General features: G+C 40.2%; 1 protein-coding gene and 2 long non-coding RNA genes across 4 annotated transcripts in view; 2 read left to right on the forward strand and 1 right to left on the reverse strand.

The window, feature by feature from the left end:
- The first annotated feature begins 462 nt into the window (after positions 1-462).
- On the forward strand, positions 463-11,677 carry LOC144322280 (uncharacterized). Its single transcript, XR_013387871.1, has 2 exons — positions 463-583; positions 11,204-11,677. It is a non-coding gene; the product is annotated as an uncharacterized LOC144322280 (long non-coding RNA).
- Positions 7,119-24,848, reverse strand: part of LOC144322281 (uncharacterized) — a 28,520-nt gene continuing 10,790 nt past the window's right edge. For both annotated transcript variants that reach the window (XR_013387873.1, XR_013387872.1), the window contains exon 4: positions 7,119-11,456. This is a non-coding gene — a long non-coding RNA (uncharacterized LOC144322281). The remainder of the gene's footprint in view (positions 11,457-24,848) is intronic.
- Positions 13,101-17,430, forward strand: KLHL9 (kelch like family member 9). The gene has a single exon (XM_077912131.1). The coding sequence runs from the start codon at positions 13,600-13,602 to the stop codon at positions 15,451-15,453; it is 1,854 nt and encodes a 617-aa protein (XP_077768257.1). The 5' UTR covers positions 13,101-13,599; the 3' UTR covers positions 15,454-17,430.

Below are 24,848 nucleotides of genomic sequence, written 5' to 3' on the forward strand. Positions count from 1 at the left end.
GCATGTAAAGCTTCCACCTCTCCTCGGATGGGTAGTGTTTACCCGTGGAAGCATAAGAAAGGTCACTATCCTGAAAGTCACCTCCTCTGAGTTCTCTAACCCTGGATTTTCTACCTGTGTGGTTACTCATCCTGTCTGAAATTCAAGTTAGGAGAATCAAATTTTAAAATGTAATGTTCACTATTAATTATGTAATAAAAAGCAGACATTAATCTTCCCAGGCTTGAATTGCTGTGTAAGTGTGCACCTGTCTATAGGAGATAAAGGTTGCTTCTCTAGGCCTGGATATGGGGAGTCAAGGCAGGTAAAGAGACTGGAGGAGAGGCAGGATGAGTTAACATTGACCCAGCCCTCTTCTCTGGGTGGAAATGGTACAACAGGTGGCTCAGGAGCTCTTCTCTCTATTTAATGGGGACTCCTCCTTTTTGGTGACTCCACTTTTTTTGTGGCTCTTCTTTTTCGGCACTCTACTCAGCCCTTTACTGGCATTGATCCTGACCGACCACAAAGAGGTAGAGGATTATGGAGAATCCTTTAGCATGTTTGGCCATGGTGGCTTCAGTGGGCTGAATAGCGGTCCCAGGTGAGCCCAGGAAAACTGCACCCTTGTCACAAGTTCTATAATCTGCCTGTGTGCATGCATGCAGCCCAGGAAAACTGCACCCTTGTCACAAGTTCTATAACCTGCCTGTGTGTGTCCTGGAGAAGATGCCCCATGACTCCACCAAGTATAATATTCACAGAGGACACCTCAGGCCTAATAGGCCAACTGTTCACACGGAGTATGAGATATTGCACAATGTCCTAAAGAATGGCTGTAAAAAAAAGGACTTACCCAAAAAGGAGTTTGGCAGGCATTGTTTTTGTGCTCAAAAACACCCTCCCCCCTCATCACCACCTGTTCCGCACACACGAACACAGATACATGCACTCTGGACAAGGTGGGACCAAGGTCCACATCACCTTGTCACCAGCCTGAGTCAGGTAATCAGGGAGAAGAGCAGGAGAGGAAGTGGCTTGATTATTGGTGATGGGGACATTCTCATTCTTTCTCACCCAGGGGTCCTTCCATCCCTTCTTCATTTGTTTCTCTCCTTTACACTCACATAACCCCTAACCCTTCCTCACTCTCCCCTCCCTTTCCTACAGGTGCTACAGCATGAATGTTCCCCTCACTGACGACCATGTGACCCATTTGCCCTGCACTGATACTGTGGAGCCAGACAGCAGCTCAGTGAGGAGGGGCTTCCTTGCCCAGGGTGACTAACCAGCAGGGAGAATTTATTTTTGAGTTCAAAGTTTGTTTCAAAACAGATGAATATGACAGATATTGCCCACCTGCAAATAGCACTGACCGTAGTCTCAGGCCTTAGCATGTCTACTCAGGACCTAGCTTAGCCAGACCTCGCCCCCACGCCCGCCTGCCTCCACTCAGCACTCACCCAGTTCTGTGCCCCACCATGGCTGCCTCTCTAACATCTGAAAAAGCCAAATTCTAAAGGAAGATGATCCTGGCTCTGAATCCCTTCAGACCTGGGCTGCCTGGTGGTCATGGCTCACATTTCAAGTCCCTCTTTTTTTAAAAAAAAAAAAAAATGTATTCATGAGAGACACACAGAGGCAGAGACACAGGCAGAGGGAGAAGCAGGCTCCCTTCAGGGAGCCCAATGTGGGACTCGATTCCTGGACCCCAAGATCACGACCTGAGCCAAAGGCAGGTGCTCAACCATAGCCACCCAGGTCTCCCTCGTGTCCCTCATTTTGAATCCAGTTCCCTTCCAGTGGCTAGAAAGTGACACGAGTGTTACTGGAAGACACATGACCTTTCTTCCCCAAGCTTGCGAGCAGTATTTTCTCCTTTCCCTCCTAGCCTTGCTAAACCCTTTCATCAGCTGCCCTTTTAGCCACTTCCTGTCAGGAGGAAACAGCAAGAATGCACCGTGTTTGGCAACCCTAACCCACCCCAGGTCCAAAGTTCCGGACAGAGCTCCACTGCCACCAGCATTTTACCAAAAGACACTCCCAAGTCCTGTGTCCCCTCCTGGCCCATAGCATGTCCTGTGTGGGGAGGAGAGGAGACAGGATTGCTCTATGTTTTGATTAAGGCTGAGAAATAAGCCATGGCACCCTCTCTCCAGCTTTCACTGGGAAGGGCCTGGGATCTTGGGTGCACATGGAAGCCATGCCTCACCAGAGATTTTTGGTCATAGATTTTTTTTTCCTTACACTCTGAACTCAGGGCTTCCCTACCTCAAAATGTTCAAGAATAGTTGACTCACTGACACAGTGCTTTGCAGATGGGTTCACTTTATTATCTGAGCTATATCCTCTTTCTTGTAACTCAGAAAGCTGTAGAGAGTTGTGAGGCTCAAGAAAGGAGGGGATGTGCCCAAAGACTATCACTGATAAGGAGTAGAGTCATACTTGAGCACAAGACAGATCAGGGACCTCTATTTTCTTCTCCATTCCACAGATGATAGGAGAGAAAACTGAGGCCAGGTGAGTTGTGTGAGTTGGAGTCCCTTCCCTCCAGTGGGGCCAGCTCAACATCTTTGCAAGTGGTTGGTGTTAAATCTGTATGAAGTCCTAGACAAGCTTCATCTATGTCCTAAATATTTGGGTGCTACTTGAATCCCCAGTCTCCCAAAGGGAGCCGTAGATCTTTTTTTTTTTTTAAAGAAGATTAATTTATTTAGAGCATGAGCCAGAGGGGCAGAGGGAGAGGGAGAATCTCAAGCAAACTCTGTGCTCAGCACAGAGCTGAGCCCTACGCAGGGCTCAATCTCATGACCTTGTGATCAGTACCTGAGCGGAAACCAAGAATTGGTTGCTTAACTGACTGCACTCCCCACGTAGCCCAGGAGCCTCAGATCTTGACTGTATGATAGGAGATGTGCTAGCTCCCTATGCAGAGAATGTAGGAAAATGAGAATTGCAGGGTAGACAGACAAGCAAGGCAGAGGGGAAGCAGAGCAGGGGCTCTCTGTGAACCCACACTCTAGAAGGAGGGGCTCGTAGGGACTTGATCTGTCCTGACAGCCCACAAGCACCTCTGGAGAGGGGATTGTGACATTTATTCAGTGCTGTGGGTATACAATCTCACACAATCTAGCTCTCTCAGGAACACTTAAACATGGCTAAAAAGTGTATGTATATAAATCTTGTGTTGTTCTTGTGACTAAAGCAGAACTGTCAACTTTTAGTGCATGTGTGGGATCTCAGAGAATGACACCCGTGTCTTTAAGGTGGAGAAGCCGGGGTTATAAATATACAGATGTTCAGTATTTCACCTTATATCCCTCTCAGAAAAGATGCTGAGCCCCCACCTCCAATGTTTATTTTTATTTATAATATATATACTACAGTTATAAAATACTCAGCATGTTATAAAGTATATGTTGGGAAGAGAAGTTTTAAAATGGGTAAGTAAGCCTATGATAAAACATTTTTAAATTGTATTATTATTATTATTAAAGGGACATCATGATTTATCCTCAAAAAATACACATATATGCTTCTAGGAAGACATGACAATCTGCGTCAATATGTGCTGTGCTATAAGGAATATCATGATATTTCATAGAATCCAAGTAAAGGTTAAATAGGAAACTCTGAGAAGAGGTAAGGATGACATAAACTCTGACAAGCTCAGAGCATTCTCATTAATGTGACTTAGTTCCCAAGTATCAGGTTCTGGCTTTCTTGAGTCAAATTCCTGAGAATAGCTATCTGATTGGCTTGCCCTGGTTTTAATCAGCCATTAACAGCAGCGATATAATCTTGCAGATCCTGATGTCAGGGCTGGAGGGCAGTTCTAGAAGGGCTGTGAGAACAAATAATGTGGCCTACTTCATTCCACCCTCAGCTTCCCAGTATCTACATCCTTCACATTATTTCAAAGGTGCCCAATTCGGTGATCCCATCTTCAACTGTCATGCCTCCAGTCAGAGACAACAAATATCACATCCATAAACATCATAGGGCCACTTGTCTCCAAGTACTTTGTCCAACACAATCCTGTTGCACCTTTTTGCCACTTATAGACAAAGTTGAAATTTTGAATATGACCAAATCCATCCAAAAGAAGTAAAGGAAGAGAAGAAAAAAACTTTTATAAAAATATAAAAAAGGAATAATAGGGTCACCTGAGTGGCTCAGTGGTTGAGCATCTGCCTTTGGCTCAGGTCATGATCCTAGGGTCCTGGGATCAAGTACTGCATCAGGCTCCTTCCAGGGAGCCTGCTTCTTCCTCTGCCTATGTCTCTGCCTCTCTCTGTGTCTCTCATGAATAAATAAATAAAATCTTTAAGAAAGAGAATAATAAAATAAAAGGGTAGTTTTTCCATATTTTTTTTTATAATCCAAGAACAAAGAACAAACATCCTCTAGATACTACAGAGACGAGGCAGTAATTGGATGGTACGGTATTCTTCTCCTGACACATTCTCTTTGCTCATTTGGCTCCTCAGTTGGCCATGTTTATGCAGTCATATGTCTTGAGGCTCTTTCTCAACTTTCTAGAGGGACCTAGAGGTCTCTGACTTGAGTAACAAGACTTAGAAAGTGGTGTTATTTTTGTAAATGACTTTGAAATTTGGAGACAGAAGGATGTCTACAGAGAAATACCACAGATTATCCTGTGGAACATTCCTGTCCAACTGCTGTGGAACCTTCATAAGGAAACTGATGGAGTCAAGTATGTTTAGTTTACAAACACAACTTTAGTCATATTATTTCCATGATTCAGTTGTTTCCTATAATTCTATGAATACAATCCAATACTTAGGCTCTTTTAATAGACATCTGATGCACAATTCAAATCTCCCTTCAAGACCTAAAAACCTACTCCCCCTGGCTACTAATAGGGCTGCTAGCTGACAGCCCTCCTATAATAGGACTTCTCTGGAAACTTCTCTTGGTTAAAGTGAGTCATCTAACTCTAAGTTCTTTCCCCCTCCTGGGGGCCTTTATCCAGTTACTGCTCCATGTGGGGTATATAGGCCTGGCCCCTGCACTCTAGCTGTAAAGGTTCATTCCAGCTTCAGAGCTCCGCTGGGATCAGGTAAGCCCTGATGTGACTGTACTGCAATTCAACTCCATCTACTCCAGTTCTCTTTGCCCCAGTTATTGACCTGTGCTCTTCCCAATAAACCCCTTGCATGTAGTAATCTCTCATGTTAGAGTCTGCTTCTTGGATATCTAACCTCCAACAGCATAGTATATAAGATCTTCCATTTTAAACCCCTGGAAACCCAAACTGATATAATATTCCTCTGGACAGGTATGTACTCTCATAGGTGTACTTTCTCTGTCTTGTTCTTCATGACTCATTTAAGATTATTACTTTGACCAGAAAGCCCTGATAGTCTGATTCTACTAATCTCTCAGGGCAGAACTCCTATCATACAGAACATCACACTAACATGTACCAGATCATGTTTCTTTCTTCCAACTAGACTAGGAGCTACTTCTTGGTGGGGATGTGACTCTTTATCTCTTTACCTACGGTATACAGCACAGTCTGTAACACATAACAAGACATTCTGAGTCTTGACTGAATAGAAAAATATAAAAACAATCCAGTTTTAAAGGGAAAGAGGATATATCAATACCATATTGTCACAGCCTACTAGACATGTGAGAAGAATCTCTGTTTGGTGATGAAGTAAACTCTGGTTCCAGTTTATGTTACCAAGGTATTCAAAACAGTGACAGTGCTCTGCTTGTATGGCTCTGCTAAGGGATTATCTTTATTTTTTAGCCTTTTCACTCTTCCTAGATGGACCATTTAGATTAGCTATTTCTTGGAGTCAAAAATGAAGTATCTCCTTCTCTGATGAAAACTTAGTTTATATCATTACATAGTAAGGGCACAGTAATGTAATGACCTGAGCTATAAGGCAGAAGACTATGCGGAGTTTCTCTTTTAATGGACTATTCTGGTCTATGTAGACAGTCGCTTCTGAATACCACACACTCTATTTGCTGTGAGTCCCAGTAAAGCTGAGAGCCTAATTCTCCAAACCTATGAGAGGCTCAGGGCCTAATTCTCCAAAGAACGAACCCCACCCCCAACCCCTACCCCTAGCCATCTGGCCTTCCACAGGTGGTGGTGCAGAGAAAGAGCAACCCAGTTTGGGGACCGAATTTCTTGTGATACTCTCTTCCTTCTGATCTCTTTGGGGAACTCTTTCAATGGGCTTTGCAACCTTGGCCATGGAGTTTGTCCTCGAAACATAGGTAACTGAGGAAGGAAAGGTGGATTCAGGAAATATATATCAAGTGAGGAGGTAGTGTTAAAAGACAAAGTGGAGAGTAGGTCCCAGCATCTTTTTCATGCTCTGTGTGTTGAAAATAAAAGGCAAGTAGTGGGCTAAACATGATCCCTGAATATTATGGGATCCCGTGATCAAAATAGATTTAGAGGTGGTGATAAAATGGAAAGCAAAGGGCAAAATGGCCCCAAGTGGGCAGGGAGAGGTCAGAGGTAAAGAGATCAGAGCAAGTAACGACCCAGTGAATCCCAAAGATAAAAGAGCACAGTCTTCCCTGGTCCCTCCACCCTCACCCCCACCCCCATCCCAGCAGAAAAATAATGTCTGTCTGCTTCCATGGTTGCTGTAGCTGCTTCAGAAAGGTACCCTCAAAAAGGAATTTGTGCACATCCCTGCAGGAGATAGGAAGTTTGAGTGCATCTGGGAGCAGAATGGGGATAGGTCAGGGTGCCACATAGCCCTTTACTGAGATGGCAATCCCTGTCTAGACTTACCTCAGTTTCTATACTTGGGCAGAATTAATATCTCTGATATAAGAAGAGTGATAAATGAGCTCTCTGACCAGACATCCACACTCCCTCCAAGGAGTGTTTAGATATTATTTATTCACATCAACAAAGATAACCCAGTCATCTGATATGGCCAATGTGACCTGAAACTGTTTTTCTTAACTATTTCATGGTCTTGGTATATTCCTTAGCCACTGAACTGCATGTGTTTTACATGTTTTATCTTAATCACAAGGTTCTGTGTTTCACTCATACTAATGTACTTTTAATTTGGGGAATCTACCCCCCACCCCCCCCAAAAAAAAGAGAACAGATTCAATGCCAGGACAACCAAGAGGTCTTAGTGTGTTTTAATTAGGTGCTGTCATAGGGAACATAGTAACAGCTATCAGAACCATTCATTAATACCTATTCAGTGATGGATCAGGCAAAGTCCTCTCCTTCAAAGGGCTTTCATCCAGGGACAGAACAGAACAGGAACATAGATACCATAATCAGTGCTGTAAAACAGCCACGGAACAGCTCTAGGCATTCAGTATTGTCAGTTAAGAACTCTGCCAAGGAATTAGCATTCTATGAAGATGTGATAATTAATCAGCTGGATTTTTCACAACACGTAATTGGGAAATTTCCAGACAGACATGGAGCAAGACTGTTCTCTTTTACTACTGTGTCAGAGTTAGAAAGGGATGTTGCAATCCTGATGCAAAGTTTTGATGAACATATTTTCCTAATTATAAAGTCAAGAGATCTGGTATATAAAAGAATTTGTGAGACTGGGGATTTACTATTAACAGAGAATTTCAATACACCATCAAATATGGGATTATACTTAAAATACCTTTGCAGTTTACACCCTAGGATTTTCAGGCTGTATCCACCTGCTTGTGTCAGACAGTATGTAGAGACAGCTGTTCAGGAGCCTGAGTTTGCACAAACACGTTGGAGAAAGGAAACATTTTCTTCAAGCTTATGGCTAGAATTCAGTGGACTTTTGTCAGTCAGCTATCAAGAGCAAGCTGGCACAATTTCAAACCAGTTTATAGAAAGAGACATGTGATGGAGAAAATGAAGATAATGGCACTCTTTAAGTGCTGACTCTGAGGAAGGGTGCATCCTAAGGGCTCTTTAATGGTCTTACATCAGCTCTACAAATATTTTTTACTCCATTTTCCATTTGAGAAAACGGAGACACAGGAAAGTCAAGTAGCCTTGAGCAGACTGGGAGTTTCATGCAGAATGCCACATAGAATCTGCAAGCTGGGGATCTGAATCTCCCCTAGTGAGTTATGAGTGATTTTTTAAGTTGGATGTCTGGGTTTGTTTGTTTGTTTTAAATATTTTATTTATTTGAGAGAGAGAACAAGTGAGCAAGCAAGAGAGCATGAGCAGGGGGAGTGAGAGGGAGAAAGAGACTCCCCAGCTGAGCAGGGAGCCCAATGTGGGGTGCTCAATCCCAGGACCCTGGGATCATGACCTGAGCCAATGGCTGATGCTTAACTGACTTACGTGCCCCTGGATTTCTGGCTTTTTAATCTTTTTTTTTTCTTCTTCTTCTTTTTTTTTTTTTTTACTTGAAAAGTTATTCTTCCTCTTTTTCCCCCAGGCCTCTCTTTTTGGCACTTACATTTGTTCTTTCTAATCTATCTTTGTGCCTTACCTTAGATTTTTATGAAAGAGAAATTCTCTACTACAGTTTCATTTTTCCATCTGATGAAGGAAGTTTCTCAGAACTTTATATTCATTGCAGTATGGGTATATTTGAGTCCACAAAATTTCATTATTTTTATAAAGCCAATGCTGACCTCTGTAGGACTATTAAAAAGTTAATCAGGAAAGATCACCAAGCAAAAATATCCAAGAATAGAACAGGAAAACTGTTTACATTATCTAGCTTTACCAGAAAATAAACTGAATTGTAATACAGTGTGAGCATGATGCCAGTAAGGAAACCTAGGTGGCCAGAATAATCAAGAAAATAATCCTAGAAATTGTTGTATTACCGGTAGTAATTAAGTTTGGAATTAAGGTTATCTTAGATGTTAATATAGAAGAAAAGAACTTCCAGTAAATGGTAATGAGATAAATGCCTGGCAATCCAGACACAAATCGATTTATAGTCTCATCTCAAATCATAGATAAAAATAAAATCCTAATGGGATATAGGAAAAAAAGTGAAATATTTACAATATACATGGAAACTGATAATTCATAAGATCTATAGAGGAATGGGAATGGGAGAGTATTAAGAATTAAGGATATCTAAAAACATAATTCATAAGGAAAATAAAAAAACTAGTTAATGTCATAAGACCCAGATAAGAAGGATGAAGACTAGCAGACAAATGAAAAAATTCTAGCCCACTAGTACTTAAACAGAGTTAAGCAACAATGCCTGATATTTTAGCCTATTAAATAAGCAGATATATAAAAGAAAATATTGATTTTATATGCTTTGTGCCACTACATCTATTCCTGGAAATCTATCCCAAAATACATTTGTAAAAAGGTTAAAAAAATTACACCCAATAATATTTATTTTTTTCTCCAGGCCTACATTATTTCCCTTCTTCCCTTCACAGATAAACCTTAAGAAAAGTTTCCATTCGCTCTGTCTTCAACACCTTTCATCTGATTTACCCTCAGTCCATACACTCCAATCTGGATTCTTGCAACATGACTTCTGCCAAACCCAGTCCTCACTTTCCCTGAATATAAGACATCACTTAAAAAAAAAGATTTATTTATTTATAAGAGAGAGCGCGCGCGCGCACACACACACACACACACACACACACATGCGTATGCTCGTACAGTGCACCTGCAGGGGAGGGGCAGCGGGAAGGTGAGAGAGAGAATCTCAAGAAGACTCCATGCTGGGCACAGAACCCCACTTGGGACTTGATCTCATGACCCTGAGATAATGATCTGAGCCAAAATCAAGAGTCAGTCACCTAAAAGACTAAGTCCCCCAGATGTCCCAAGACATCACCTTTTAAACACATATCTTTCCTAAACATTCTCTCATCATATTTTCTCCTGGGCATCCTCCTATTGTGCTGTATCCACTCCAGTGTGCTTTTCAGGCTCCTTATTGTCTTCCCTACATGTAATTGTGATGGTCCATAAGGCTCAATTTTTGGTAGTCTTCCTATTTTGTTTTTTTTTTTTAATTTTTATTTATTCATGATAGGCACACAGTGAGAGAGAGAGAGGCAGAGACACAGGCAAAGGGAGAAGCAGGCTCCATGCACCGGGAGCCTGACGTGGGATTCGATCCTGGATCTCCAGGATCGCGCCCTGGACCAAAGGCAGGCGCCAAACCGCTGCGCCACCCAGGGATCCCAGTCTTCCTATTTTGTATTTCTACAGGACCTCATTCATTCCTTGGCCTTTAGAGACCAGGTATACTTCAGCTCCCAAGTTTACATTTTTGCTATAGCACTATAAATTCTAGAAATGTGCATCACATGCCAAGGCTCAGAGTTTCTGAATCCTCCAGTTTCTGGTGACAGATGATAATTTTCTTTTGCTTGCTATGTTAGTATACGATGTAGTTGCAATTAATTAATTGACGGCTTAATACTTTTATATTTCCTTCCAACAAAAAAGGAGAAGTTCCAAGAGGGCTGGCATTTTGTTTTCTTCATTCAGCTTTTTATCCTGAAGGTAGGCATAGGGCCTGTGATCTAGATACTTAAACATTACATGTAGCTTGAATGAAATGGATGAATGAACTGTACTTTCAATTGAGCTACAAAATCAATCTTGGTATTTATTTATTAAAAATAAACAAATGCAAAACTATTTGAAAGTAAAACTTTAAATAAAGAGAATAACTTAAAAATATAAAGGTGGGGGGTGCCTGGGTGGCTTAAATCTTGTTTTCAGCTCAGGTCATGATTTCAGGGTCCTGACATCGAGGCTCCTGTTGGGCCCCATATTGGGAATGGAAGCTGCTTAAGATTCTTTCTCCCTCTGCCCCTCTTCCCACTCCCCCCTCTGTCTTAAAAATATATATATAAAGGTAAACACTATATAACTAACACAATGTACAGGTGAACATGACAACATACAAGCAAGAATATTGAAACACGATAAATATTTTAAAATAGGTAAGTACATTATTAAGGTCATCTATGATGGGCTGGTGCCTCCTATGAACTTTTAACTTTATAGTTGCTTAATACTATCAATAAATGTGACAAATTTGATTCAATTTATTTCATGATGAAGTCTTTTGAAATGACTAAACATGGGAATATGATGAAATATATCTGTCCATAGTAATTGTTTTATTAAGACCATAGGTCTGCTTCCTCAGCTCTTAATCATTCTTGCAAGCTTAGTAATAAAAAGATCTCATGTCTTCTTGCTCTGACAACTTCCAAAATAGCCGCTCGATTCTTTATTTTCCAGAATGAGACTGATTCCTTGCAAGTACCTCTTCACATCCAGTATGGAGTCTTCATTGCTCAGGAGAGTCCTTCCATCTCCAACCCCTGCACTAAGCCAATTTCTAGGACTTCCCAATGCTGACAAAGTCCAGTAAAGAATTTCTCACAGCCAGTCTTAATCCAGCCCACCTTTTACACTTGAACATGTTTAAGATATGCTGGAGCATATAGTGGAAGACATCAGCAGTCTGCCCTCTGGAACTTGCTGCCATCCACTGAAACAACAGAAAACAATTGGATACAGTTAACTGTCCATCAGTCCGGGATTGGTTAAATAATTTATGACACACCCATTTATTGGGAGACAAAACAAAGTTCTCTATTTACTAACACGGGAAGATCTCCAAATGAAAAAAAGCTAGGGGCAGAATAGTGAGTACGGGCTCCTATCTTTTATGTAAAAGTAGAAAAAGTATAATAAAAGAATATAATTATAGTCTTACTAGTTTGCATATACAAAAAATAAACTAGATAGATTTAAAAGGCATCAGACACTTCAAAACATGGGAAATGTTGGAAGAAATTATGTCAAAATGTACATCTATTCATATGGCAAAATTTAAATTTACTCCTAAATAGAGAAATACAAGTTAATAAAAATATCCATAAAAGAAAAATAAATAAAAATAAATATGGGAGAAATGCACAAACATTGCTGGTGATCATATTTTGGAAAGAAATTTTTATACGTCTTGAATCCTGTCCTTAGGATTTATCTAAAAACAGGGGAAACTTCTGTGCTGAGATTTTAGTTTATTGGAGTCTATAAAACAATGACGTACAAAGTTTTTATTCAGGAACTAATAATGGGCAAAAGAAACTATAGTATGTGGAATCATTGGAAAGTCCTGTAGCCATCTAAAAATGTGAGTGGATAGGGATGCCTGGGTGGCTCCGTGGTTGAGCGTCTGCCTTCCGCCCAAGGCGTGATCCTGGAGAGCCGGGATCGAGTCCCACATCGGGCTCCCTGCGTGGAGCCTGCTTCTCTGTCTGTGTCTGTCTGTCTCTCTCTCTCGGCCTGTGTCTCTCATGAATAAATAAATAAAATCTTTAAAAAAAAAATGTGAGTGGATAGAAGGGGAGGTGGGTGGCAGGTGGGGGTGACTGGGTGATGGGCACTGAGGGGGGCACCTGATGGGATGAGCACTGGGTGTTCTATATGTTGGCAAATTGAACACCAACAAAAAATAAATAAATAAAAATATAAATAAAATAAAATGAAATAAAAATAAAAATGTGAGTGGAGAACAATTACAACGGAATTGCACTGCACAGCCAAAACCCAGGCTATACTATTCATGTGCCGTGGTCACAATTTGGTATTTAGAGACCCATGATCCGTGTATTAAACGACTAGTAATTTGAATATGTGAACCAAAATGGTAACTGAGGTGTAGGATAAAAATCATAGCCCAAGTGCTTTATCGAGGAACAGTTTTAAGCATCTTGCCCCCAGGGCCGCCGCCTCTTCCCCGTTGCCTTCCCATCTATACAAAAGCCGCACGTCATCGTTATTCAAAAGGCAGAAGCCAGGAAGTGTAAATCTTTAAAAAAAAAAAAAAAAAAAAAGTATGAATTTAGGAGGAGAGCTCAGGCGCCGTGAGAAGCTCGCAGCACACGCGCAGCACCACGCGGGCGCCCCTGGAGCCCCAGGCCGCGCCCGCTCCTCCGCCCGACCCCGCCCCGACCCCCGCCCCGGCCCCCGCCCTCGGCGCCTCCCGCACCGCTGCTCCCCGCCCCCACGCGCCCGCCCGCTGACGGGGCCCGGCGGCGCGCAGGCGCAGTAGCCGCCGCGGCCGCTCCTAGCCCGGGGGATCCTGGGACCAAGCCTTTCCGGAAGGACCGGCTCGGCGTCCGGGGCAGAGCCCGCGTTCCAGGCCCAGGCCCGAGCCAGGCCCGCGGTCCAGGCCGTCGTCCCTGCACCGCCGCCGGCGTCCGCGGCGACGCTCCAGCGAGCGCGGAGGGCGCAGCGGGCCGCGCGCTGAGGTGGGCCGGCCTCGCCGCGTCGCCGGCCGCAGTACGTGGCGGCGCCTCCCCCTTGGCCGGGAGCGGAACTGCTGGAGGAGCGGCGGCGCAGGCCGGACCGGGCGAACCGGGTCGCTTCACTGCCTTCAGGTGATGAATCGTCCGCAGAGCAATCAGATTTGAGGTCCGCAGCCCTCCGTGGCCCTGCCCGCCACCAGTTTTGAGCGGATGACCGGCGGGTGTGTTGGCGGGGTGCCGCGGTGACCGCTCGCCCTTGATCAAGGAAAGCGAGCCCTCCTGCTCGGGGCGTGCGCGGCTCGTCTCCTTGAGAGCTTTCAGGCCACAGCGTCGTTCCCCGGGGGGCCCGGGTCTCCGCGGGAGGAAGGCTTTCCCATGAAAGTGTCCCTCGGCACCGGCGAAATGGGCGTCTCCGCCCACCTACAGCCCTGCAAGGCAGGAACCACGCGTTTTTTTACCAGCAACACTCACAGTTCGGTGGTGCTGCAAGGCTTCGACCAGCTCAGAGTAGAAGGCTTGCTTTGTGATGTGACCCTGGTCCCGGGCGACGGAGATGAAATCTTCCCCGTTCACAGAGCTATGATGGCGTCCGCTAGTGATTACTTCAAGGCAATGTTCACAGGCGGAATGAAAGAACAGGATCTGATGTGCATTAAGCTGCATGGGGTGAACAAGGTTGGGCTGAAGAAAATAATTGATTTCATTTATACTGCAAAACTTTCTCTCAATATGGACAATCTTCAGGACACCCTTGAAGCTGCCAGCTTCTTACAGATTTTGCCCGTCTTGGACTTCTGTAAGGTGTTCCTTATTTCGGGAGTCTCTTTAGACAACTGTGTTGAAGTTGGGCGGATTGCTAACACCTACAATCTGATCGAAGTGGATAAGTACGTCAATAATTTCATCCTGAAGAATTTTCCTGCATTGCTGAGTACCGGGGAGTTTCTAAAACTCCCCTTTGAACGGCTTGCCTTTGTGCTTTCTAGTAACAGCCTTAAGCACTGCACTGAACTTGAGCTCTTCAAGGCCGCCTGTCGCTGGCTAAGATTGGAAGACCCTCGGATGGATTATGCTGCAAAATTAATGAAGAACATTCGATTTCCATTGATGACACCCCAGGATCTCATCAATTACGTGCAGACAGTAGATTTCATGAGAACAGACAATACTTGTGTGAATTTGCTTTTGGAAGCTAGCAATTACCAAATGATGCCATATATGCAGCCAGTGATGCAGTCAGATAGAACTGCCATTCGATCTGACTCGACACACTTGGTCACATTAGGAGGAGTTTTGAGGCAGCAGCTGGTTGTCAGCAAAGAATTACGGATGTATGATGAAAGGGCACAAGAGTGGAGATCTCTTGCCCCCATGGATGCTCCTCGTTACCAGCATGGTATTGCTGTCATTGGAAACTTTCTTTATGTAGTTGGTGGTCAAAGTAATTATGATACGAAAGGGAAAACTGCTGTTGATACAGTTTTCAGGTTTGATCCTCGGTACAACAAATGGATGCAGGTTGCATCGTTAAATGAAAAGCGCACGTTTTTCCACTTGAGTGCCCTTAAAGGACATTTATATGCTGTTGGTGGGCGAAGTGCGGCTGGTGAACTGGCCACAGTAGAATGTTACAACCCAAGGATGAATGAGTGGAGCTATGTTGCAAAAATGAGCGAGCCCCACTATGGCCATGCTGGAACAGTGTATGGAGGCTTGATGTATATTTCAGGAGGAATTACTCATGACACTTTCCAAAACGAGCTCATGTGTTTTGACCCAGATACAGACAAATGGACACAGAAGGCTCCAATGACTACAGTCCGAGGTCTGCACTGCATGTGTACAGTGGGAGACAAGCTCTATGTCATTGGTGGCAATCACTTCAGAGGAACAAGTGATTATGATGATGTTCTAAGCTGTGAATACTATTCACCAACCCTTGACCAGTGGACACCAATTGCTGCTATGTTAAGAGGTCAGAGTGATGTTGGAGTTGCTGTCTTTGAAAATAAAATCTATGTTGTGGGTGGATATTCCTGGAATAATCGTTGTATGGTAGAAATTGTCCAGAAATATGACCCAGAAAAGGATGAATGGCATAAAGTTTTTGACCTTCCAGAGTCACTTGGTGGGATTCGAGCTTGTACTCTCACAGTTTTTCCACCCGAGGAAAACCCTGGGTCACCTTCTAGAGAATCCCCTCTTTCAGCACCTTCAGACCATTCTTAGGACTAAAATGTAGTACCTTTGCAGTGCATCATGGATGATCTCACACTTCCCCTTAAATTGTATCTTCTTAAAGTGATTGGTGCAGTTATTAGGTTAAATGGTAACTGATGTTATTTGTATTGCTTGGCTCAGTGTGTTTATCCGTATGGTTAACAAATGCATTCTGAAAATGTATTTAACATAGCCAGCTGTTTTAACAAATGTAAAAAAGATATGTAGAAAAATGTTTTAGATGTCTTTGTGGTGTTGTGTAAGTCAAATTGTAGGTGATTGTAGTAAATGTGTAATTATGTTCGTTTATGCTTCAAAGCTGCAAGTTTTCATCTTTCACTTCAGAACATCGAAGGGAGGCTGCTTGCTCTGACCTAAAATAGTAAAAGGTCGCCAAATATCACCTACCTTCCCTTTTTTCATAATAGTTTTTGACATCGTTGACAATTCACCAGATCGAGTGCATTCAGAATATGTGAAGTTTCCTAGATAGGAGAAATAAACAGCGTACAAAACCCTAAGTCAGGATTTTGTATCTCTGGAGAGAGGGAAAGGGAGAGAGGAAATATAGGTATGTATGCACATAAACACATCCGTATGCATACATACATGTGTATATACATTCATACAGCTGTACACATACATATATAATTTTAAAATTGATTGGTATTTCGGCTGTAGGAAAATTGTTTCTAAATTAAATTTTTTTTCTTCTACCTAGCAGCTATTTCTATCCAAATGGGAATTCAGTACCAGAGAATAAGTATCTATAGAATCGTACTAAATTGAGATAGATAAGGGCTACAGCATATTAAACTGACTACCAAATTTTTCATTTGACTAAATTGTTACTTCAGATAAAACCTATTACTTTTTCTGCTTGTGTATTGTTTTCTATAGAGTTGCAAGTTCAGGTTTCTGAAAGTTGGTTTTGCTGAATACGTTTAAGCTCTGCTATTTTCCACCCTTTTTGTTCAGTAAAACTTATATGAGGAAAGCTAAGAAAGAAATAACGCTGAGCAAAACGATAGGATTTTAAGTTCAGTCTCCCAACTTAGTCATTCTAATGTGATCATTTGATTTGGGGCGATTGCTCCACCCCATGTGCATCCTGAGCTTTGTGTGACCTGCCTTAGGGCTATGATCTGAGCAAGCGGGAGATATAGTCAGTTCTGTATCAGATCAGGAAAACGTCCTTTTGACTATTTCTAAAGAACAGGACCAACTTCAGATTCTCTCAGAAGCCAGCTACAGAGAAAGCGTGGGACATTCCTGTTTTTCAGGCAGTACTAAAGTAGATGTTCAGCCTCTAAAATACCAAAGGCATCCCTACTGGTTGAGAATTACATGGGGAGATCTTAATGACCTCTTTTCTGCAAATGGAAGTCATAGGAGTCTTGTAGGTAGTGAGTGATTCTAGAGAGGTACTTTATTGGAATAATTGCCAACCTGAAGAAAAAATTTACATGTGTGTATTTACATACATATGAATATGTATACCCTTACACTTGGGAGATTGTCATAGTATATATAAATCAGGAACAATCTTCTCTTTATTGACAATCTCATAATAAAACTCAGGAACCAGGACAAAATGAATTGGCTTCCAGTGGTCTGAACTTCACTGCCCGTACAAGTGTTGATTCATTTTAATGCTTTTTATGATTTCTGCCTTGGCAGAAAATTTCATACTTTCTATGTTTTTTTTAATGACTAATTTTTTTATTACTAAAAATAGCACATTTGAGTACACTTAGAAAATAGAAAAAGTAGAAATTGATGTTAACTTTGTGCATTGAATAAGCAAGAAATGGCATCCCAATCATTTCTTTATTAATGAGGTTAAATATTTGTGTTTTTTGAGTATCTCCGTTTCCTCTTTGAATGTTCATGTCCTTTACCCTTGTGATACCTATTGGACTTGCTTTGTTTTTTTCATACCAAGTTATAGGTTCTCTTTATATAATAAATATAATTTAACTGGCATTTGCTTGCATTGATTTCTTTTTCTCAATCTATTACAGTTTTACAAAGGCAGTTAATTTTTGAGATAAAATTTGTCCATCTTTTTGCATCTTGACGGATAATAAGGGGTAATTCTGCTATTCTTTATTTTTTACCTAGTTTTGATATATAACTCTTGGTGTTAATTTTGACCTGCTGAGGTGATACTGCCCCGTTTGCCTTCTATTCTGCATAAGCTTTCCTCTTTACTTTGTTGAAAGAAGGTATTGTGGTTTTTAAAAAGATTTTTATTATTTGAGAGAGAGAGTGCACAAGTGGGGGTGCAGAGGAAGAAGCAGACTCCCTACTTAGCAGGGACCCAGACATGGGACTGGATCCCATGGGACTGAATCTCAGGACCTGAAGATCATAACCTGAACCAAAGGCAGATGCTTAACTGAGTCACCCAAGTGCCCTGAAAAAAGGTTTTTGCCTTCTATTAGTTGACTCTTTTGCTTTGTAACTAGCTAAATACTACTTCACCAGATAAGCTGACTACTCCACCTATACCCCCTACCTCCAGCCTGACACACTCCACCTCATCCTTTTAGAATTTTCTGCAGTTGACAGCTGTCTTGGTAGTCATACAATAGCTGACTGATGGTAGGCTAATACTACTAATTACATCTGGAATTCCTTGCTTCTAGATAAATTTTCAGTGGCTTTGAAATGATTGGAAAAAGATCTTATTTTCAAAAGCTGATAATTTTTTACTGGAAAATTAATTAGATAATTAAGACTGGAAAAAAAGGATAAACTGCCAGCACAATAGACGTTAGAAACTTTTAGTGTTTCTTATTTTTCTAAGTTTCGAAATTACTGTTTGTTAGTTTCTCTGATTATAGAAGTAATTTATGTGTATTATAGAAAGTACAGGAAAATAAAAGAAAGTATAAATTATCAATGATTTCCATATGCCAAGGGTAACTTTTGTTAATATTGGGTATATTATACATATACATGTGTACAGACATTTGTCAAATATTTTTCAAATATGCTAGACCCTAACCTAAAATATGGATGATAAAAGGAAATCCAACTTTCAAAGACACACACTGCTATCACTATAACTTTTTCTCCAGGTCTTATAAAATGTGTATATATTATAAAATAATGTACTTCTCCCTAATTATCAAATACATATGCATTAAGAAAAACATTCTATTTTTACTTAAATCCATACTTATTTTTTCCGCTTTTGCCAACAGAATTCTTGTAATTTACCTGTAAAGCAAACACATTCAATCATGTTCAAATTTTTCTGGTTTGTAATTAAATTACCTGGTTTTGATTATAAAGACAAAATTAGCTCCCACAGAACATCTCATTCAAAACTACAGAAACAAACAAACAAACAAAAACTACAGAAACAGGGACACCTGAGTGGCTCAGAGGTTAAGCATCTGTCTTTGGCTCAGGGCATGATCCTGGGGTCCTGGGATCGAGTCCCACATCAGGCTCCCTGCATGGAGCCTGCTTTCCCTCTGCCTGTGTCTCTGCCCCACCCCCCCCCATGTGTCTCTCATGAATAAATAAATAAAATATTTTTTAAAAAAACAAAACTACAGAAACATAGCATTAAGAGAAAAAAAAAATGTCCTATCTCAACCAGTTATTAACTGAAAGACCTTGGGGTAAGTAAGCTTACAAAGCTAAAGTTTACCCTTTTGTCTATGGCATTAAGATGGGAGTTCATAATTGTGGGTTCTGTATCAGAATTATAAGTAGAAAATGTTACAAAGTGATTAGCATAAGGCATGCACAGAGAAGCATTAAGTAAATGGTAATTGGTACTAATAAAGTTGGCATTTTGCGTCATAATTTTTTACTTTTGTTTTAATTATTTTTATAGGTTATTTTTGAAGTATTAAATTTTCCACTTAGGAATGTACCTTCCTTTTTTCTATTTCCCTATGAGTGTACATTTAAATATCTACCCCAAGTTTTCACTATTATAAATTAAGATTTAGTGTTCCTACATAAAATTTTGTCCATGTCTGACTGTGATAAATTCTAAAGAAGTTAAATCTGAGTCAAATAGTGTAGGCTCTTGAAAAATATTTCCAAGGGTGTGCCACTATGCATTTCGAGCAGAATGTATTTAGTGATTATTTCAAAGGGTATCTTTACAGTTCCAGTTTTGGGTTTATATATTTTAAATCACAACACTGAAATTTTTGTTTATTGAGCATGTACATTCTTCACCTGTGAATCATTTGTTCCTGTCTTTAGCTTCATATGTCCTATTTGCCACAAAGACTTTTTTTTCTCAATTTATAGCATTTTTATTGAGGCAAGGCTACTCAACTTTTTAAGTTGAGATATAATTGACATGTATTAGTTGAAGTTCATAACATAATAATTTGATATATGTATATGCTGTGAAATGATCATCACAATCAGCGTAATTAGTATCACCATATATAGATATAACTTTTTTTTTGGAACAAGAACTTTTTAAGATTTACTCTCTTAGCAACTTTCAAATATACGATAGTATCATTAACTATAGCCACATGCTGTACATTACATCCTGACTCATTTATAACTAGAAGTTTGTGCCTTTTGACTATCTTCACACATTCCATTTAATGCAGTCAAATATGTCATCTTTTTTGCATTTTGAACTTTTGGTAATAATTTTCCTGTTTGTTTACATAGTACAGATGTCACATTTCTCTTCCTTTATCCTATTGCTTTATTGCTGCTAAAGCTTGCTCTGGGAGCATTTACTGCTTATCTCTTGTTCAAATAGCTTTTCTTCTTTATGATTTCAATCTGAAATTTACAAAAATTTACAAAAATGGCTTTTATGTTAATATTAGTCTCTATTTACAGTAAGTATTTTCCCATCTTTTTTCTTTGAGTATATATCTTAACATGCAAGGCTTTTTGGGTAATGTACTGAAATTACTTTTTCCTTTGTCATTTTAAAATATCTTCTTGTGTATTTTTTCCCACCATGATACAGTAGGATTATCCCAGTATTTTATATTATTGTTATGAATATCACTTTTAACTAGATTTCTGACATAAAATCTAAAGTATGTTCTCAAATTATTATCCAATTGTCCCATCACCACTTTTTGAATAATTTTTACTTTCTCACTGAATTTTTATGCTTTTTAAAATCATGTAATAAAATCTTATATGGGTCATTTAGAGTCTCTTTCTTCAGTTCCAATGATCTTTTCTTCACATTGTCTTTGGTATATGGATTGCTATTTCGAAATTTTGTTTTCACCTTGTATTCCAAACTATTGCAGCATTAGTAGGAAATGCATGGTTTTAACATGTTGGTTATCTGTCATCATAACTAACATCAATTCTTAAGTTTTGAATGAAACATTAGTGTCATTGATTTGTAACAGGTTTTTGGGTGGATTCTCTTGTGTTTTCACCTTAGAAATCATATTATCTTCATAGTATAAAAACCCTGTTTCATACTATTTGTATCATAACTTAAAACATTCATTAATACTTTCAGCAAAATTATAGTAGTGACACAAGTCATTGTGTCTTTTAAGTAATTTTAATAGAAGTGATTGCAGTTTTCTAATTTTTTTCTTAAAGAGAGGTATTCTTTTGTTCATTAAAGGTGATTGTACATAGTGCAGAACTGGTGAAGTGTTCCTTAACCAAATGCATGAATAATAGGTACATTCCTCAATTTTCTTGTTAACAAGTCTCTGAGCAACCACTTTCTAGGGCTGATATTATCCTGCCATCTACTGGTTGAAATTAAAATCCTCATTTTTAAATAGATTCCAGAAAATATATCTCCTTATAAACAACAACAAAAACACACAAAAAAAAACCCCAGTAATGATAAAAACCACAAGAAATTTTTGTAGTATCAAGTCTTCACATCATACTCAATTACCTAATTAAATACATAAAATCTATGGTAATTCTTGGTGTACATAGTGGGTCAGACAATCAAAGAGAATGTACTTTTTGACATCACATAAAAATACACTTAAATTGCTTAGACAAAAATTATCAATTATTTTATTGATAAATTCATACAGTTGCCAAATATCAAATGTCTGCAATATTTTTTTTAAAAAAGGATTTTAATTATATATTTTATAGAGAGAGTGTGCTAGCAAAGGCACTGCACATGGCGGGAGGAGCAGAGGGGTAGTGGAAGGGAGCAGGAAAGAATCCAAAGGAGACTCCTGCTCTGGGCTCCCATGACCCTGAGATCATAACCTGAGCTGAAATCAAGAGTTGGAAACTTAACCGACTGAGCCATGCATGCATCCCAAAAGTCTGCAACATTTTATCTAAGCATCCATACCCACTACTGCATGCCATTGGCAGGGACAGGGGGAACATTCCCCATTTCTTTTTAATTATTTTAGCAAAGAATTTCATCATGAAGACACTTATAAATCTTTTCAATAGAAGAAATAATGTAATATGCAATATATCCAGGTATAAGTAAATCTGATAAACTTTTAATATCCTAAGAGCTTTTTATATTGGCTTGCCCATATGGATCCTAGGATCACATCACTGCTCTAGCCATACACTTTCATTCAGCCTGGACAGAAATATCATACACAAGCACACACACGTGCGATACACAATAACTTTTGAATTAGCTGATTCAAATTCTTTAGCATACCATCTATGGGCTTAAGGAAAGTCTGCTTCTTGGCTATGGGAACAGTAAGAGTGGTATAACTACCCATTTTTGAATTCTCCAAATCTGTCTCAGAGTAAAATATTCTCATACATAAAGCATTCTTTTCCTATGATGGATATGACTGAAAACAGGTAACTTCTTACTGTGGCCTCCTGAAGGCTATCAAGGGTATGCATATTTCCATATTTCTTTTCTAGATACAGCTGCAGGATCAAAGTTATATTTCATGCTCTTTTAGAACAAGATGAGGGATCCCTGGGTGGTGCAGCGGTTTGATGCCTGCCTTTGGCCCAGGGCGCGATCCTGGAGACCCAGGATCGAATCCCACATCGGGCTCCCGGTGCATGGAGCCTGCTTCTCCCTCTGCCTGTGTCTCTGCCTCTCTCTCTTTCTCTCTTTGTGACTATCATAAATAAATAAAAAAAATTAAAAAAAATTAAAAAAAAAGATAAAAAAAAAAGAACAAGATGAGTATAAAGCTGATGACAGCAGCCAAGGTCAGATGTATCATTGTGTACAGCCTCTTCAGTCTAAGTCCATAGAGTATTCTGGCCCTTTATTGGTCCATCTTCCAGAAATCTGTTACTGTATAGTATAGGTTTATCATCTTTGGCCTCATTTCACCCAAGAACCAGTCAGCACCGTCAGTTTATGTGTAGGTCAATGGGCAGGTCTAATTTTTACTGACTCAAACAATTTTATCTTAGTTAGAAATCATAGTTTATCACTTAGAAGTGAAGGAAACATTCTTCCATCCAGGAACTTCAAATTCATGGTAAATAGTTAAGCAAAAACATACTCAATATAAAATCCTAAAGTCAGTAATAAGATTTATTTCCTCATACTAGGCAAAATGTTTACTACAGTTTATTAATTTCTCCATCCTTCTCTAGATGAGAGAAAATCACGGATTTCACAAAACCTTCCATATATCATGTATTCAGATATACTTGAAGATGTCATATAAGTTCAAAGACTGGGAAAAGAGTTTTATAACCTTCAAGGAAGCTGTCCCTTTTTTTTAAAGATTTTATTTATTTATTCATTCATGATAGACATAGAGAGAGAGAGGAGGCAGAGACACAGGCAGAGACATAGAGGGAGAAGCAGGCTCCATGCCGGGAGCCCAATGTGGGACTCGATCCTGGGACTCCAGGATCACACCCTGGGCCAAAGGCAGGCGCTGAACCGCTGAGCCACCCAGGGATACCCCCAGCTGTCCCTTTTTTAAATTTTTTTTTTTTGGAGTTCAATTTGCCAACATATAGCATAACACCCAGTAAGGCAGCTCTCCCTTAATGAGCTCACTCATGCCCTGAATTGTCTTGCTTTATCCTACAAGGGGAAATAGGTTATAGATTCCATTGACACTGTCTACTTCATTCACTTCTTGGGTTTCAATAGATTCTATATTCACCCTCACCACTTATCTGGTAGCTAGTCAGCCATGTGCAACAGGTTCATAGCTACCATTTGGGAATACCTCTATGTGTAGACCAAACTCAAGATCCCTCTCAACTTAGCTCCCAAACCCAATATCTAGAAATGGATTAGGATCCTCTGCTGGACACTTCAAGATAGTCAAAGCTCCCAGTGAACATCCTGATTATGTGGAGTATCTATTGGATGCAGAGACGACAGGATTAGCCATCTTATTATAGCTATGAACCAGTCTTGAACTATAAACAAGTCACTAGCTGGATGTTTTATTTTTAAAAATAATAAAACAACTGATCATTCTGGTCCATAATTGTACTTCCCTGGGGTAGTTACTACATTTCAGTGATGTCACAGGACAAGCCATTCTAGTTGAAGACATGTACAGTTTTTGAATACTTAATCATAGAAACGTTCAGGGTGCCATTAGGGAGATAACTAGAGATAGTGGTATCAGGCACAAGAAACATGCAGAACCTGCTACTCCTAAGCTCCGTGCCTGCATAGAGTGATTGGTTTTCCTCTAGTCTACTTTACTTTATAACCCCCCTGCTTCTGTCTTTCAGGAGACCAGGAGCACAGAGAAAAATCTCAGCAATAGTCTAACTCCATAACAGCCTTGTCCATCCCCTACGAATGATTTCTCCCCCTAGACTTAACCTAAACCACAATCCCCACAATCCAAGTCTATTCTTCTACCCAAATTGGGTATTTGACCTGCAATATCCTTAATATCAAGGATATAGTACTGAGAAACACTGTTCTATCACATTATAGATTAGCATCTATTTGTCTGATAAATTTCTGATTATTCTCTTCTTGAAGACTCTGAGCCACATGGCCCTTTGACACAACAGAACAGCAACCCAATTTCCATCCCTAATGCAAAGCTTCATATAGTGGTTTTTTTTACATTCCACATCATCCTGGCATTATAATTTCCAAGGAAACAGGATTCTCCTCAATCCTGTTGATAAGGGAATGTGGCCAACAACACACAACCCTCTCAGCTTTCGAGTGGTTGCTTTCTTACCAATGACTACCCCAGCTCCATTGTGTTCCTAGAACCTCCAGGATGAACACTTGTTCATACGAGCTCAAGCACTGTAGTCCAGAGCTGATATTCTTTTCCCTGATTTCCTTAGAATCATGTATTTTCCAAGTTTAAACACTATAAGAATCCCTTCCTACCCCTTCCTACTGAACTTTGTCATGATTCTTTATGGGGAATGGTCTCACAGCAAAGGTTAAGAAATCTGACTTAGTTTGACTATCCATTCGCTGCTGTTGGTCTACACCTGCTGGGCTT

Source organism: Canis aureus, chromosome 10, assembly GCF_053574225.1.
Source record: "Canis aureus isolate CA01 chromosome 10, VMU_Caureus_v.1.0, whole genome shotgun sequence".
NCBI classification, from domain to species: Eukaryota; Metazoa; Chordata; class Mammalia; order Carnivora; family Canidae; genus Canis; species Canis aureus.